Source organism: Siphateles boraxobius, unplaced genomic scaffold (assembly GCF_051911475.1).
Source record: "Siphateles boraxobius isolate OS27281-9 unplaced genomic scaffold, OSU_SipBor_1 86, whole genome shotgun sequence".
Taxonomy (NCBI): Eukaryota; Metazoa; Chordata; class Actinopteri; order Cypriniformes; family Leuciscidae; genus Siphateles; species Siphateles boraxobius.
This window is the reverse complement of record NW_027509215.1, coordinates 8,823,015-8,837,206: the sequence shown is the minus strand read 5'-3', so window position 1 is coordinate 8,837,206 and position 14,192 is coordinate 8,823,015. Positions and strand designations below refer to the sequence as shown.

The 14,192-nt window shown below is 34.5% G+C and overlaps 1 protein-coding gene across 1 annotated transcript; it reads right to left on the bottom strand.

Moving 5' to 3' along the window:
• Nucleotides 1-3,094: 3,094 nt before the first annotated feature.
• Nucleotides 3,095-9,317, bottom strand: ccl25a (chemokine (C-C motif) ligand 25a). Its single transcript, XM_077221749.1, has 5 exons — nt 9,194-9,317; nt 8,655-8,733; nt 6,942-7,059; nt 6,256-6,367; nt 3,095-4,268 (listed from the first exon to the last, which is right to left on the bottom strand). Exons 2-5 carry the CDS (start codon nt 8,716-8,718, stop codon nt 4,254-4,256), a joined length of 309 nt encoding a protein of 102 aa, XP_077077864.1. The 5' UTR covers nt 8,719-8,733; nt 9,194-9,317; the 3' UTR covers nt 3,095-4,253.
• Nucleotides 9,318-14,192: the final 4,875 nt, after the last annotated feature.

Below are 14,192 nucleotides of genomic sequence, written 5' to 3'. Positions count from 1 at the left end.
GGACGAGAATAATATCTTATTCTTCATTAACTTTCACATCATTCCAGAGCTGATCACTTTATAAGACTCTCTTCACCAACCTCATTGTGTTCCTCATAGTTGGCATGAGGTAAAGTGCTTGTGTATTCCTGCATGTTAAAGCTGGGCTCCAACATGTTCACATTAAATATAAAATCTCTTTGAAGAGGAAATCTAATCCCTCTAAGCTATGCATGCATTCCCGAAACCACCAATAGCAACAATAACAGTTGTCTCGGATTAAAAAACAAATAAAACACATTAAACACAAAACTGTGGTTCCTTCGGCAAAATAAGCATTGAATGATGTTTTTGCATTTGTGACCTAGATATTTAACCTGACCCACATATTTGGACACTGTTTGCTTTCCTAATATTCTGCATTATTAGCTCTGAAAGGATGTTGTTGCACAACTGTATTGGTTTGTATGCATTAATCCGTGATGACAAAGTTCCCTGAGGCCCCGATCACCTGCAGGGTTGGCCAGAATATACTTAAAGAAATATGTTGAACAACAAATACTCTCTCTCTCTGCATGCAGTGACATTAGACACCCACTTTATCATACAATAGGCCTATAATATTAGTTTTGTATATATTTCATTGTCAAAATCAATGTTTTTGGCTGGCAAAAGGTTGGTTTACACCTAAAAAGGACAGAACTTAGTGTTCACAGATTTCAAAACAGACATTCGTGAAAGTTAAGATGAATTGCAGTTCGATTTGTCAAGCTGAGTCAAATCTCGTCTTTATGAGTGATTCACTAAAAAGAGCCACTACAGTGGTTGCACTGAATGTTATTCGACTAAAATGAAACGGCTCATAAAAGTAATTTGTTAGTGAACTGGACTACTCTAGATCGCCTTGTTATATGCCTATTGTTGATTTACTTAAAGAACCTGCTCATTAGAATCATTTTTTGCGAACAGGAGTTGTTGCAATTAATGTTTTGACTCACAAAAAAAGGGAGAGTTATTTGTTCGTAAATTGACTAGTGTGTTTTTAAGTGATAGTTCACCCAAAAATAAATATTCTGTCATCATTTACTCACCCTCAAGTTGTTCCAAACCTGTATAAATTATTTGTTCTGCTGAACACAAAGAAAGATATTTTGAAGAATGTTTGTAACCAAACAGTTGTGGGGCAACATTGACATCCATAGTATATTTTTTTCCATATTTGCACCACAAATGTTTGCTTGAACACACCAATAGATTCACTAAAAAGAACCGACTTAGAGTCATTGTTTTATGAATGGGTCTACGCTAGTTGCACTGATGATGTTGACTCACTAAAAAGTAGGCTAATTTATTCATGATTCGTGAATTTAGCTATTCGCGTTGTATATATTTGATACACTGAACTGACTCATTCAAGTCATTTCTATGAATATCATGAGATCATTTTTGGAGGATTGGTAAAAACTATAAGTTGACTGATGCATCTGTGTAACGCTTGAGTCCTCAGGCTTTTGAACGATAAAGATAACTATCTTCATTACTCAGTAATAACATTACCAGAGTAAATTACATTTTACAGCCTCCATTTGCGCATTTGATGTATAGAAATCCAACTTTGCTGTGGGATATGTTTGGCTCGAAGGCAGAATGAACTGTTACTACAGACTGGAAACAATTAATCACAGAGGAAGCCAATTTCTGAAGACACTTGCTAAGATGTTATCTGAGCAGACATGCCTCAGCCTTTATCACCACCACCGAGGAAGAGAGAGGAATACTGGCGTAAAGGTGCAGAAACGGGACTTCACATGTTACCCGTGAAACGAGAGCTTTGGGACAACGGCAGCACGCTGGAACTTGTAGGACAGGCGTATATTTAGACAGCGTGTCTAAAGCTTTTGCTATTAGCCATGACAGGAAAGTGATAGTTGCATGGGAAAATTTGGCACATCCTTCACTAAGAAAACAATAGCATGGCAATATTTTTTGGAGATTTTCCATGGTATAGTACCATTGTATGCTTTAAAGAACCTTTATGTGCAATTTAAAAACCATGGTACATTGTAAGTTTACATTTAAAAGATCCCCAAAAACAGATTAGGAAAGATTTATTTATGACAATTGGGACACTTAAAGGGATAATTCACCCAAAAATGTAAATTCTGTCAGTAATTACTCTCCCTCATGTTGTTCAATCCCGTAAGACCTTCGTTCATCTTCGTAACACGAATTATGATATTTATGATTAAATCTGAGAGCTGGATCACTCCTCCATAGGCTTCTAAGGGATTGAAACTTGTTCCTCGAAAAGTTATTAAAGACATTGTTAAAATAGTCCAAGTGACTACAGTGGCTCAATCTTAAGTTTATCAAGCGATGAGAACACTTTTTGTGCGCAAAAATAACGATTTTATTTCAGCTATTCATTTCCTTCTCTGTGGGCCTCTAGTTTAACAGCGTAACCTTCTGTGTTGTACGTCACACGCATCACACACATGACCAGCGTCGGCCAATAGTGAGCCTACGTGTGACGTACAACACAGAAGCGCTGCGCTATTACACTAGTGAACTGACTCAAGGCCTACAGAGAAGGAAATGAATAGTTGAAATAAAATCGTTATTTTTGTTATTATTTTTATATTTTGTTGACCTTTATAAAGTAAATTTAACAATCTGTTTCACAAGAGCCATAGGGTATAATTCTCTGGCTTTTTATTGACCCTGTTATATTTCACAACGTGTCTTTTATTTCGCGGGAAAGTGAAAGTAGGTTACAGCACAATTAAAACTTTTTCATATGTTTTGAAATGGATTATTACTGTCATTACTGTCTCCTACTCTCATGTGTCTGATCTTTCAGAACAGAATCTCAAAACATGAGACTGCAATCAAAATTCAGAGATCTTTCTATGAACTCTATGAACCAAATTCTCTTAAGATCAACTGATCTACATTCATTTAATGTCTCTATACTCTTAGTATGACAACTATTACTCATTTATTTCTTCTAAGGGATTTTAGGAGAACCATCTGATAGCTACTTAAATTAAACATAACTCAGTTTTGAAAAATAATCTCACAATTATCAACTTGTATCATGTAAAAAAGTGATACATTTTAATGATTAACATTTTATTTATTTATTTATGAGCATACATCTGCAGTGTAAAGAACATTTTATCAGGAACACAAAGAGCTTGTGGCCCAGTTTCAAAACAGCCAAACAATAAAACTCATTGCATCACGTCCTCTATAAAGATACTTTCTTACTGGATCGAGTGTTAAAGTGAACATTAAATGTGTAAAACAGTAGTTCCGCTTAAATAATAAACTCTACTAAACATATAGGCTAAAACCTCACCTAAATAGACAGAGTAAAGAAATAGAGATTTACAAATATAAATGAGATCTATGAACATTCATTTAATCAATATAGTTGATTAAACTATAAAATAATCACTTAAGCTTATTGCATTAAGCACAATAACAAATCATAATTTACAATGCATTATAATACCGTACAAACTCCAAAATCACTTGTCGGAGCATCAGCTGTATAATTAACTCATAAGGAAATAGAAGGATTATCTGTGTTGCTTGCAAAACCTTCCCACCCACATATATGGCTAATTATTGTCTAATATTATATCACACTGACTGTTTATTATAGATACTGTGGGGCAAAAAGCAGCTAGTCAAAGTGTGCAAAGTGAAAGTTCATGATACTGTAGCTTAATACAACCCTGTACAATTAAGCTCTGTTCTAAAACCTTGTAAGCTGCCTACATCAAGCATCAAATACATACATTATTGCGAAAGGAATTCAAATATACTTTATTTTTATGGTTATTAGATTATTGTATTGTTAGCTTAGCAACATGCAATGCCGAATTGTAAGTCTCCTGTGTGGTTTACATGAGGAGCACTAACTGAGCGCTGATTGAGTTGCTTCCTATGCACTTAGAAGTAGACATCAAGGCAGCTCACGAGGTTTTGTAACAAAGCCTGGAAGTGAGGGTTACAGCAGCATGTGGAAAAGGGAAAATAATGGCCATCTCCCATTCTGAGCATTAAACCAGCAGTCCGTCAGTGAAGCGACAAAGGTCTGGAAACAGGAAATACCACCTGATACCACACAGGAAGTGGAAAACACAGGAAGTATAAGAACACCAGTCAATCCATGCTGAAATATGCGCTCGGAGAGCCGGAGCTCAAAGTAAGAATGTGTTTGGCCGAGACACTCGGGCAGCTTTCCCTCTGGTCCTCTCGCTTGTTTAGCCCCTTACATTCTGTTTATCAAAAGAAAAAGAATTCATTAAAAAACAGATTTACTTTTCAAACATATTTCTTTGACAAAGTTAATATTTTATAATAATAATGGATGGCATTTTATGACTACATGGCATTTTTGTACATTTAAGGCAAGACACCACAGGTGAATAGGGTAAAACATTTCACCGATTGATGGATATCACCATACATTCCCTAGTTGATTTTTACGTCATTTTTGAGACAACTCTTCTCCGCCATTGACGGAATTTTCCAGCTTTTATGACAACACTTCACTGCCATTGATGGAATTTTACGTCATTTTTTTATACAACTCTTCTCTGTCAATCTCAGCTTTTATGAGACGTTTCCCCAGCATTGACGAAATTTTTGGTCTTTTCTGAGTCGACTCTTCTCTGCCGATGACTGAATTTTCCATCTTTTATGAGACGCTTCCCCAGCATTGACTGAATTTTCCGGCTTTTTTGAGACGCTTCCCCACCATTGACTGATTTTTCCGGCTTTTTTGAGACGCGTCCCCACTATTGACTGATTTTTCCGGCTTTTTTGAGAAGCTTCCCCACCATTGACGAAATTTTTCGTCTTTTCTGAGTCGACTCTTCTCTGCCGATGACGGAAATTTCCATCTTTTATGAGACGCTTCCCAGCCATTGACGGAATTTTACATGTTTTATGACACAACACTTGAAATTCCATTGACAGAATTTTCCGTCTATGTGACACAACGCTTCCCTGCCATTGACTGAATTTTCCGGCTTTTATGAGACGCTTCCCCAGCATTGACTGAATTTTGCGGCTTTTTTGAGACGCTTCCCCAGCATTTACTGAAATTTCAGGCTTTTTTGAGATGCTTCCCCACCATTGACGATATTTTTCGTCTTTTCTGAATCGACTCTTCCCAGCCATTGACGGAATTTTCCATGTTTTATGACACATCACTTGAAATTCCATTGACAGAACTTTACGTCATTTTTTTAGACAACTCTTCTCTGTCAATGACTGATTTTTCCGGCTTTTTTGAGACGCTTCCCCACCATTGACGAAATTTTTTGTTCTTTTCTGAGTCGACTCTTCTCTGCCGATGACGGAATTTTCCATCTTTTATGAGACGCTTCCCCAGCATTGACTGATTTTTCCGGCTTTTTTGAGACGCTTCCCCACTATTGACGGAATTTTCCGTCTTTCCATGTTTTCACTGTAATATGGTAGAGTGCTCTTAGCACATCTTCTGAAAGAGAACCGAATCTCCCGATCAAGACACAGGCGATGAAGAAGCAGAAACAATCGATAGAAGCATTGCTTTCACACGTTGTAGTCTTTGAAAAAAAACAAAAACGAGATTTTCTCCTGCTTTCCATTCACAATTATGCTTTTTTTAATATAATGTATCCACATGCATGAAGGTAGGATGAAAGGTTTCTTTTTTTTTCTTTTTTTTACAGAGGCTCTGTTCTTTATTCTTTATTATCTTTGTTCTTGATATATTGCATGTTCAGATATTCCTACAACAAATATTCTAGGGGCCATGAAAGGGGCTGACGGCTTTTAAAAATAAAAATGTTGGCCGGGAAAGAGTTAAAGTACTTTAAGACAAATTATGCTAAATATATTATATTATTATATTAAATATATAAATCAGGCAAATGATGAACAACACCATCAGAATATAAAAACCTTTAAAATATAGATAGGAATAAAACTGTAAAGTTTGGTGTGTGTACAGTAAGGCAAATAAAGTGTAATAAAATAATACATAAATGTACATTTTGGATGTTTCTTTCTCCAAAGAAAGACATGTTATGCAAGCATGCAAAATAGCTCAAAATTGACCAGCGAATTCATTTTGCCTGTAGTGTCTTGCCTTAACAATATTCAAATAAAATAGACTTTTCACTCTGCTGGAGAATTAAAGTCAATGATTACAAATGCTAAGAAAATAAAACAGAAATTATGATTTCCTATACATATACATTTTAGTGTACACACCTTCCTCTTCATAGATGGGGATGATGACTGTCTGTCCACCCTCTGCATGATTTCATGGACCCATTTCTGTCTGGGATCAGCGCAAAACACACGGCCGTGTCTCAGTGTGAAGCTGCAGGAGAACATTGCATTAAACACCATTAACCGTGAGGTCTGATGTAGACACAATCACATATAAGAGTCCAAATTTGGTAAATGCATTTTCTTGCATCACACCTCAGAGTGTCGAGTGTCTCTCACAGACGTACAAACATGTTATGCACACACTTCCCATATGGAAAAGATTAAAACTCAACACTTACATATTTTCTACCTGAAACATGTTATTTATGTGGTGATAAATGGACATGCAAAATTTAAAGTAGCGTCTTTGAAGTTTTACTTTTTATACACAGTGCACAAAATGCACATTTATAAATGATCATATATATATATATTGTTTGAAATAGTAATTCTGAATAGTCTATACTAAGTCAGGAGTACATCTAAAGTAAATTGTCAAGTACACCGCACATTTTTTTTAGTAACTTAAACTCAAGAGTAGTTTACTATACTAAACAAGGATTTGTTAATACAACATGCAATACCTATTCCACTGTACTTATTTTTTTAAGTGCAATTGGTTTGCATGCTTTTTTTAAGTAAGGTTAACTAATGGGATTTTACAGTGTAAATATGTTGCTTACACAATTGCAGGGATGTTGCAGCCTCCGTCCTGCTGTTGTTTTCTGTAGCTGACCACTCTGCTCCTCATGGACGGTTTAACTGTCCTGGCGTACCGCAGACAGCAGTCCTCATACGAGCCTACAGACAGAGATACACAACACATCATCACTATTTTATAGTCCTTTACAGATGGATGATTTAGGGAATGTGTCACTGTCTCATAAAACTATAAATAGGGCTGAAAAACAACACGGGTGATTATCGTGTAAGAACAGGTCATTTTTGTAGAAGTGAAAGTGATCTACACTGTAAAAAACAAAAGTTGCTGCCCTAAATTTGACGTTAAATCAACTTACATTAAAACTGACTTAAACATTGTTTGAATCTTGTATATATAACCTATAAAAAAGTTGAAATTGCTTAAACTGTTTTGATGAGTTAAAGCCAAACGTAAAGAGGGCCAAACCTGAAAAAAAGGCACCATCAGGTGAAAAATAGTAACATTTTTAATTCTGAAGCCTTGCCAACAGAATGAAAGGCTATTAACAAAGATTGCACCATATAGTTAAATGGCCCTGGGATTAAAAATTGCAGTTTTAATGGGTTTCGATGTGGACATTATGTCCTTAAGGTCCTGAGAAGAACTATTTTGTGTTATTAGTGCAAAATAGATTTAATAAACGAAATGGAGGTGAAATAGTAAAATTCCGATAAAAATACACACCTGTGCCAAAATGAATGCAGTTGGCATTAACACAGGCAAAATTATGATAAAAAACAAACAAAAAACAAACTCAAGACACAAAAGTTGCTTAAGGATGCACAAAGGTTAATGTTAGAATTTAACCAATAAAAAGTAACTGTAGTCTGAATACGAGTATTGTAAAATGTAATATAATCTAATTACAAGTACTTAATTTTTGGAATCTGATTACGGAATCCAGATTACATGTAGTTAATTAGTTACCCAGCACAAAACATATGTTGTCATAACTTATTGATCATGTTACAGTGTAAATAATTATTCAAGCAATTGCACGTCACAGAATTTGTACTTCATTTGTATTATTTCTTTTATATTTATTCAATTATTATTTGCTTTTATTTGACAAAGCAGGAGTGGAACCATAGGAGTAATATAATAATGTATCATTTATTGTTTTCAAAAAGACACATTATTCTATATGCTATATGACTAAAACATGACATTTTTCTAAACAAATGCATATAACAAAAAACAGACTTTACATTGCATGAGTGATTTTAATTAACATAATTTGTTAGTTTTTTCTTTTAGAAAGAATTTGAATTGGCAACATATTTAAATTCTGTTTCCATAACTAGAAACATAAAATAGAATAAATGACACATTATTCATATCATATGACAATTATGCTATAAACATGTGCGTGACAAAAGTGATTTTAATTAACATTTAAAATAATGCTTTTTAATATTAATTTCTGCACCATTAATTATTAAATAGAATTAATTTGAATAGGCAAAATTACAATTTGAGGTTAAAATTCATTTATTTGTTGTTGTTCTGAATCTCAAGTGCACACTAAAGATGATGCAATGACAAATAAAGCATAATGCGTAATGCATAATGCGATCCGGTATGTTTTCTTAAACTCTATACATTGCAACCTCAAAAAGTAACCTGATTATTTAAAACACACGCTTAACAGCTTCACTTATCATCAATCATCACCATCACTTGTGGCGTTTACCTTGAGCCAGTGTGAGGTAGAGGAAGCCCAGGAGGACGATGAAGAACAAGACGCTGAACCGCATGATATCCCAGTGTCTCTGTGCAATGAGATGAAAAATCACAAACTGATAGTGCTTATACGAGAAACCTTATCAGCATCAGAGGCCGGCTTTTCCCAACACTTATCCTTATTTCTCCAGCCTTGACCCTTGGACATCATTAACATATTAAGAGTGAACATAAAAAAGCTTTTTGTGTTGTCGAAAAAACACTTGAAATTACGACAAATGCTGTAAAATCATCACCTCTGAATAAAACAAGCAACATACATAAACTTTATGGGTTGCATATAGAGAAGAAAAAACAAAAGCCGAATGCAACCAACACATTAATGTTAATTTAGCTTTAGTAAATCATTCATGAATATGGACCTGAGTCACAGTGTCACAAAACAGTAAACTAAAATCCTCTAGTTTTATATCTTTAAAGGAGTTTAGATTTTCAAAGCATTGCTGTTAAACATTATATAGAATGGTTGCTGTAAAAATGAATGCTCACCTTGTATGTGAAGAAAGGAGAAAAGCAGTTTCTTCCCAGGATTGTGCAGGTTTCTCATCTGCATTGACTTATAACGGGCCCAACCCTGATACCTGAGCCAGGTAAAGCCACATCCCTCACAAGGAAACCACAGGGAATATGAGATCAACTTACTTGCATTTTTTTTGGTTGAAAACCACAGTTACTGATTTGTCTATCAGGATTTTGTGTTTATTTCCCTTTCTTATTTGTGGCTTACCACCATAGAGCATCGGTGGGTTTCCCTCTCATAATATCTTTTTTGGTCATCAGTGCTTGCAAAAATTGTAATATGTAAACACTACTTGCAGGAAATGGGCTTTAGATGTTACGAGCTGATAGGTGACTTTCCTTTTGCCAAGTATGAAGTTAAACCACATATTTGGAATGATTAAGATTTTTTTAAACGTTTTTGAAAGAAGTCTCTTCTGCTCACCAAGGCTGGATTTATTTGATGGAAAATCCAGTTAAAACAGTAATATTGTGAAATATTATTAAAATTTAAAATAACTTTTCTATGTGAATATATAGTCAAATATAATTTATTCCTGTGATCAAAGCTGAGTTTTCAGCATCATTACTCCAGTCTTCAGTGTCACATGATCCTTCAGAAATCACTATAATATGATGAGTTAGTGCTTAATTAAATTATTAACAAAATTATACTGATTTCTGAAGGATCATGACACTGAAGACTGGAGTAATGATGCTGAAAATTCAGCTTTGATCACAGGAATAGATTACATTTTAACATAGAAAACCATTATTTTACATTGTAATAATGTTTTTACTGTATTTGGCAGCCTTAGTGAGCAGAAGATACTTTTTTTCAAAAACATTAAAAAAAACTTTATGTTTCCACCTCTGTTTTTATTGAAAATAGCTTTTGCAGCCAATGCATTTGGATAAATGCATCTGGTAAATGCATTAATAAATGTAAATTAAACCATGAACTGCATACATTCAGTCTTCGTTGTTTTGATTAATAATGAAAAAGACTGTTACGGTAGTGACGGTCAAGATAAAAAATGACAGTAAATGTGGTTGTTCATGCATGATTTCTTATCCTTCGAAAGCCATTTGATAGCTTTGTTTGATAGATATTTAAGTCATTAATCCACAAAAAAAATATTAATTCCAGTATTTAAATCTATTATATCAATAATACACATGCAGACTAATCAGTAGGGAGGGAATGCATCACCAAAATATTGAGAAGCTGGTTTTGAGTTTTATGTATGAGAAGATCAACACGACGGTTATGCATAACAGGTCAAAAAAATACATAATTCTTAGCTTTTTACACAATTTCATAATTCTACCTATTAAAGCATGTTTTTATGTGGCTTGCATGAAACAATTTATACAAATTTTATGATGATCTTTCCGTTTTTGCCATGTGTTATGTGATCAAAAAAATCTGAAACACAAGCCATCAAGGTGAAAATTCAGGCCTTGCAGCGTTTTTGAGGAAATGTGAGCCAAACGCAGGGCTGTTTAAACTTGACTTGTGTTGAATGAGACTTTGAACATTTTGCAATTATACAAAAAGCGAGTGACAGGAGAACTGCATCAGATTTCGACCTCTGAAGAGACACAAACATGCTTCAGCTTAAAAGCACAGATGTTGTTGCATCTCGTGTTTCCTAAAAACCTTTTAGTGTGGCATTTTGTTTTCTGATTGTCAGGTTGCTGTTATGTAAGCTTCAATTCTGTTTTTCTAAGCTTTGACTTCACACACCACAATATATCATTTGAACAGGGAAATTGTAAAGGAGTTCTAATGAAATTCATAGCATGTGCAAATTCTACAGCTGAGACTCACTCCAACTTTATAAGGTTATCAAACTGACTTGATTTGTTTTACAATGCAATCAAAATTAAACTGTCTGGAGTAATGTTACAGTAAACAATCTGAATATTACATAAGAGTGGAATGAGCCTGTATCTCCTTATTGGCTAGACGTTTGATTTTATTGAGGTGGAAGTCTCCTGCGCCGCCTTCTCACTCGTCTTGGATCAGGGACATCCTTCAGTTCGTGAAGTTGGAGAAAGTTAGGTGCTCGATACATGGTTCTCTTGCAAAATTTAATAAAACTTGGGGTCCATTTTTTGCACATGTTGAGGGATTGATTTATACGGCTATTCCAGAGTAGCCGCCCTGATTGTCTTCCAATTGTGAATTTTTTCTTGTGTGAATTTCTAGCATGCTGGGATGTTTTTTATTTATCTCTCTGTAAGTGAACATATTGGGCTTTTATTTAGTAGTGGGTGACCATTTGGTGTTTTTTTCTTTTTTTTTGCTGTTTATTTGTTTTTGGGGGTTGTTTTATTTTATTTTTTATTTTTTTATTATTTTTTTTTCCTTCTTGTTAGTTGACACTGTTTTTACTCCCAAATTGTTACCTCTTGATTTTGTTATGTCACTGAAAAAATCAATAAACAAATGTTTAAAAAAAAAAAAATAGAGTGGAATGAAATAGTTGTCGAGAAGTTGCCCTATAATCTCAAGACTGATATATGACAACTCTTTCTGCTTAAAATTCACAATTATGCTTTTTTTCTTGAAAACATGCGTCCAAAAAAAACACTGCTATGAATATGCAGTGGAAATCGTTGTCCACAACCCGTTTGGTAAATGCTGGAATGATATAGGGTAAGTCGGGGTAAAATGCCCCCCCGGAATAAGATATGATCTCATTTAAGTTGTTTGTGTCTGTTTGTTAAAGGGGCATTCGGCAACCATTTCAACTCAATAAAACCGTTTATAAATTATTTGGATGGTTTAATAACCTGTTCTGGTGAGAATGATCACTTTCCCCGCTCCCCCCAACGTTCCCAGGTGGAAAACTAACCTTGCAACATGCGGATTAACGTCCCGGTAAATTGGAAATAGGAAGTCTCGTGAGAAGAGAGAACGAGACTTACGGCAATTCGACATAAACACACACGACGCCCTCAGTGTGTATGATGTATTACCCACCTCGGTAGACACACTCCACACGATAAAGTTGGCCGGCTCCGATAATAACAAATGCACATGAACAGCGGTGGAAAGGGGGAGTTTTTTTTACGACATCGTTGTGAAATATACGCCTCACAGCTGTAGCGGGAGCGCGTTGAGAAAACATGCGACAACAAAAGTGAAAATCAGCGAAGAAATAGCTAGAGTTGCCGAGTGCCCCTTTAATGAGGGATTAGTGGAAGCATTAATGTTTTTATTTTTTTATTTGTGGATTTAAAAAAAAAATATATATAAAATTAGACCCCTGGGGTAAGATGGGCCACCAGAAATGGCACAGAAGTCACAGAATGGCATGTTATACCAGTGGTTTTTGTTTTTGTTTTTGAGTTATTATTCAGTATTTCCATGAATTATGTACATTTAAGACATCTTTGCTTTCATTAAAACCTATGGGTTAGTTGAGTGGAATCATTCAATTTGCATTCATAGTGTTTCTATAATGACATAGGCCTCGCTTCAATTAAAATATGGGCAATTAAATATGTAAATATTAACTTTCAGATTAATCTTTTACTACTTTTCAGATTAATACTTTTTTACATCAGCTATTCAATTATTCAACTAAATTGGCAAAATTCAATTTTAAATAGAATAGTTTTAGTAGATTTAGTATTTTGAATTTAATATAATATATACAGTATAGATAGATAGATAGATAGATAGATAGATAGATAGATAGATAGATAGATAGATAGATAGATAGATAGATAGATAGATAGATAGATAGATAGATAGATAGATAGATAGATAGATAGATATTTAAGCTGGTGGACCAAACCAAATTTGCAAATGTTTCAATTTTTTTTAACTAATGCATCAGCACATGAACTAAAAATTGTACAATTTAAAAGTAAATGCACATTGTTCTTAATCTTCCCTCCTTTTATAGTCTCATTTAGGCTACTTTACTAAAAAGTTGTTTTTTAAAGGGGATTTTAGTTTTGGCAATAGAGTCATTTTGCATTTGTTTCTCATTTAAAACCAGAAACCCAAAATGTTGTAAAGGCCTTGGTGCAGATTTTAATAATTAATATACACAGTGCTGATTATACCCCACAACCTATAAATATACACTGTGAACAATACAATTGTTGTGGTGTTACTTTACAGATTGTACAGAGATGCGTAGCGTATATGAAGGTATTTGACATGTGACCTGTATTGTGCCAAAAATAAGTGCGAAGAAACATAAGGGACTCCATAGGATTTAAAAAAAGTCAAAAGGACGAACTGGAGCGTTTATTTCCCAAGCTGTTCTCTATCTCATGTTGTATCATGTTTTGACAGCGTTTGGCATCATATTTCAAACTCTTCTGTCACCAGAACATTAAATCATGTGTTTTAATGTGTTGCACCTTTGGGCCCTTTGTTTCCATTTCAGTCGTCCTGAGACGCCAGAGCCCCGATGTGGGAATGTGGGATCATGTGATAGCGTCGGTCACTGTTTATGATTTCTCACTTTCTTCAGAGTTGATCCATAGCAAGAGCTGAAACCTTTTACTTTCGACAGAGGCAGTTTTCTTTTGTTAGTTTCCCACGGTATGTGATTCTCTCTTTCTTTTTCTGTTTTTTTAAGGGTTAGTCATGGGCTATTTTGCCTTTAATCACAAGACCAACAACATGGTGAGATTGATAGGAAAATGGGATTGTGCCTGTTTCTTAAATGTGTGCTGCTACTTTCTAAGCATTTACACTAAATGTATATACAGTATATAATATATATTGTATATATACCACTGTTTAAAAGTTGTTTTATTCAGCAAGGACCATAAATAGATAAAAAGTGACAGTAAATATTATAATCTCCCAAAACACAAAAGTTCCACAAAAATATGAAGCAACAGAACTTTTTCAGCATTGATAATAATAATAAAGGTTTCTTTATATCAGCATATTAGAATGATTTCTGAAGGACTGTGAAAACTGGAGTAATGATGCTGAAAATTCATCACAGGA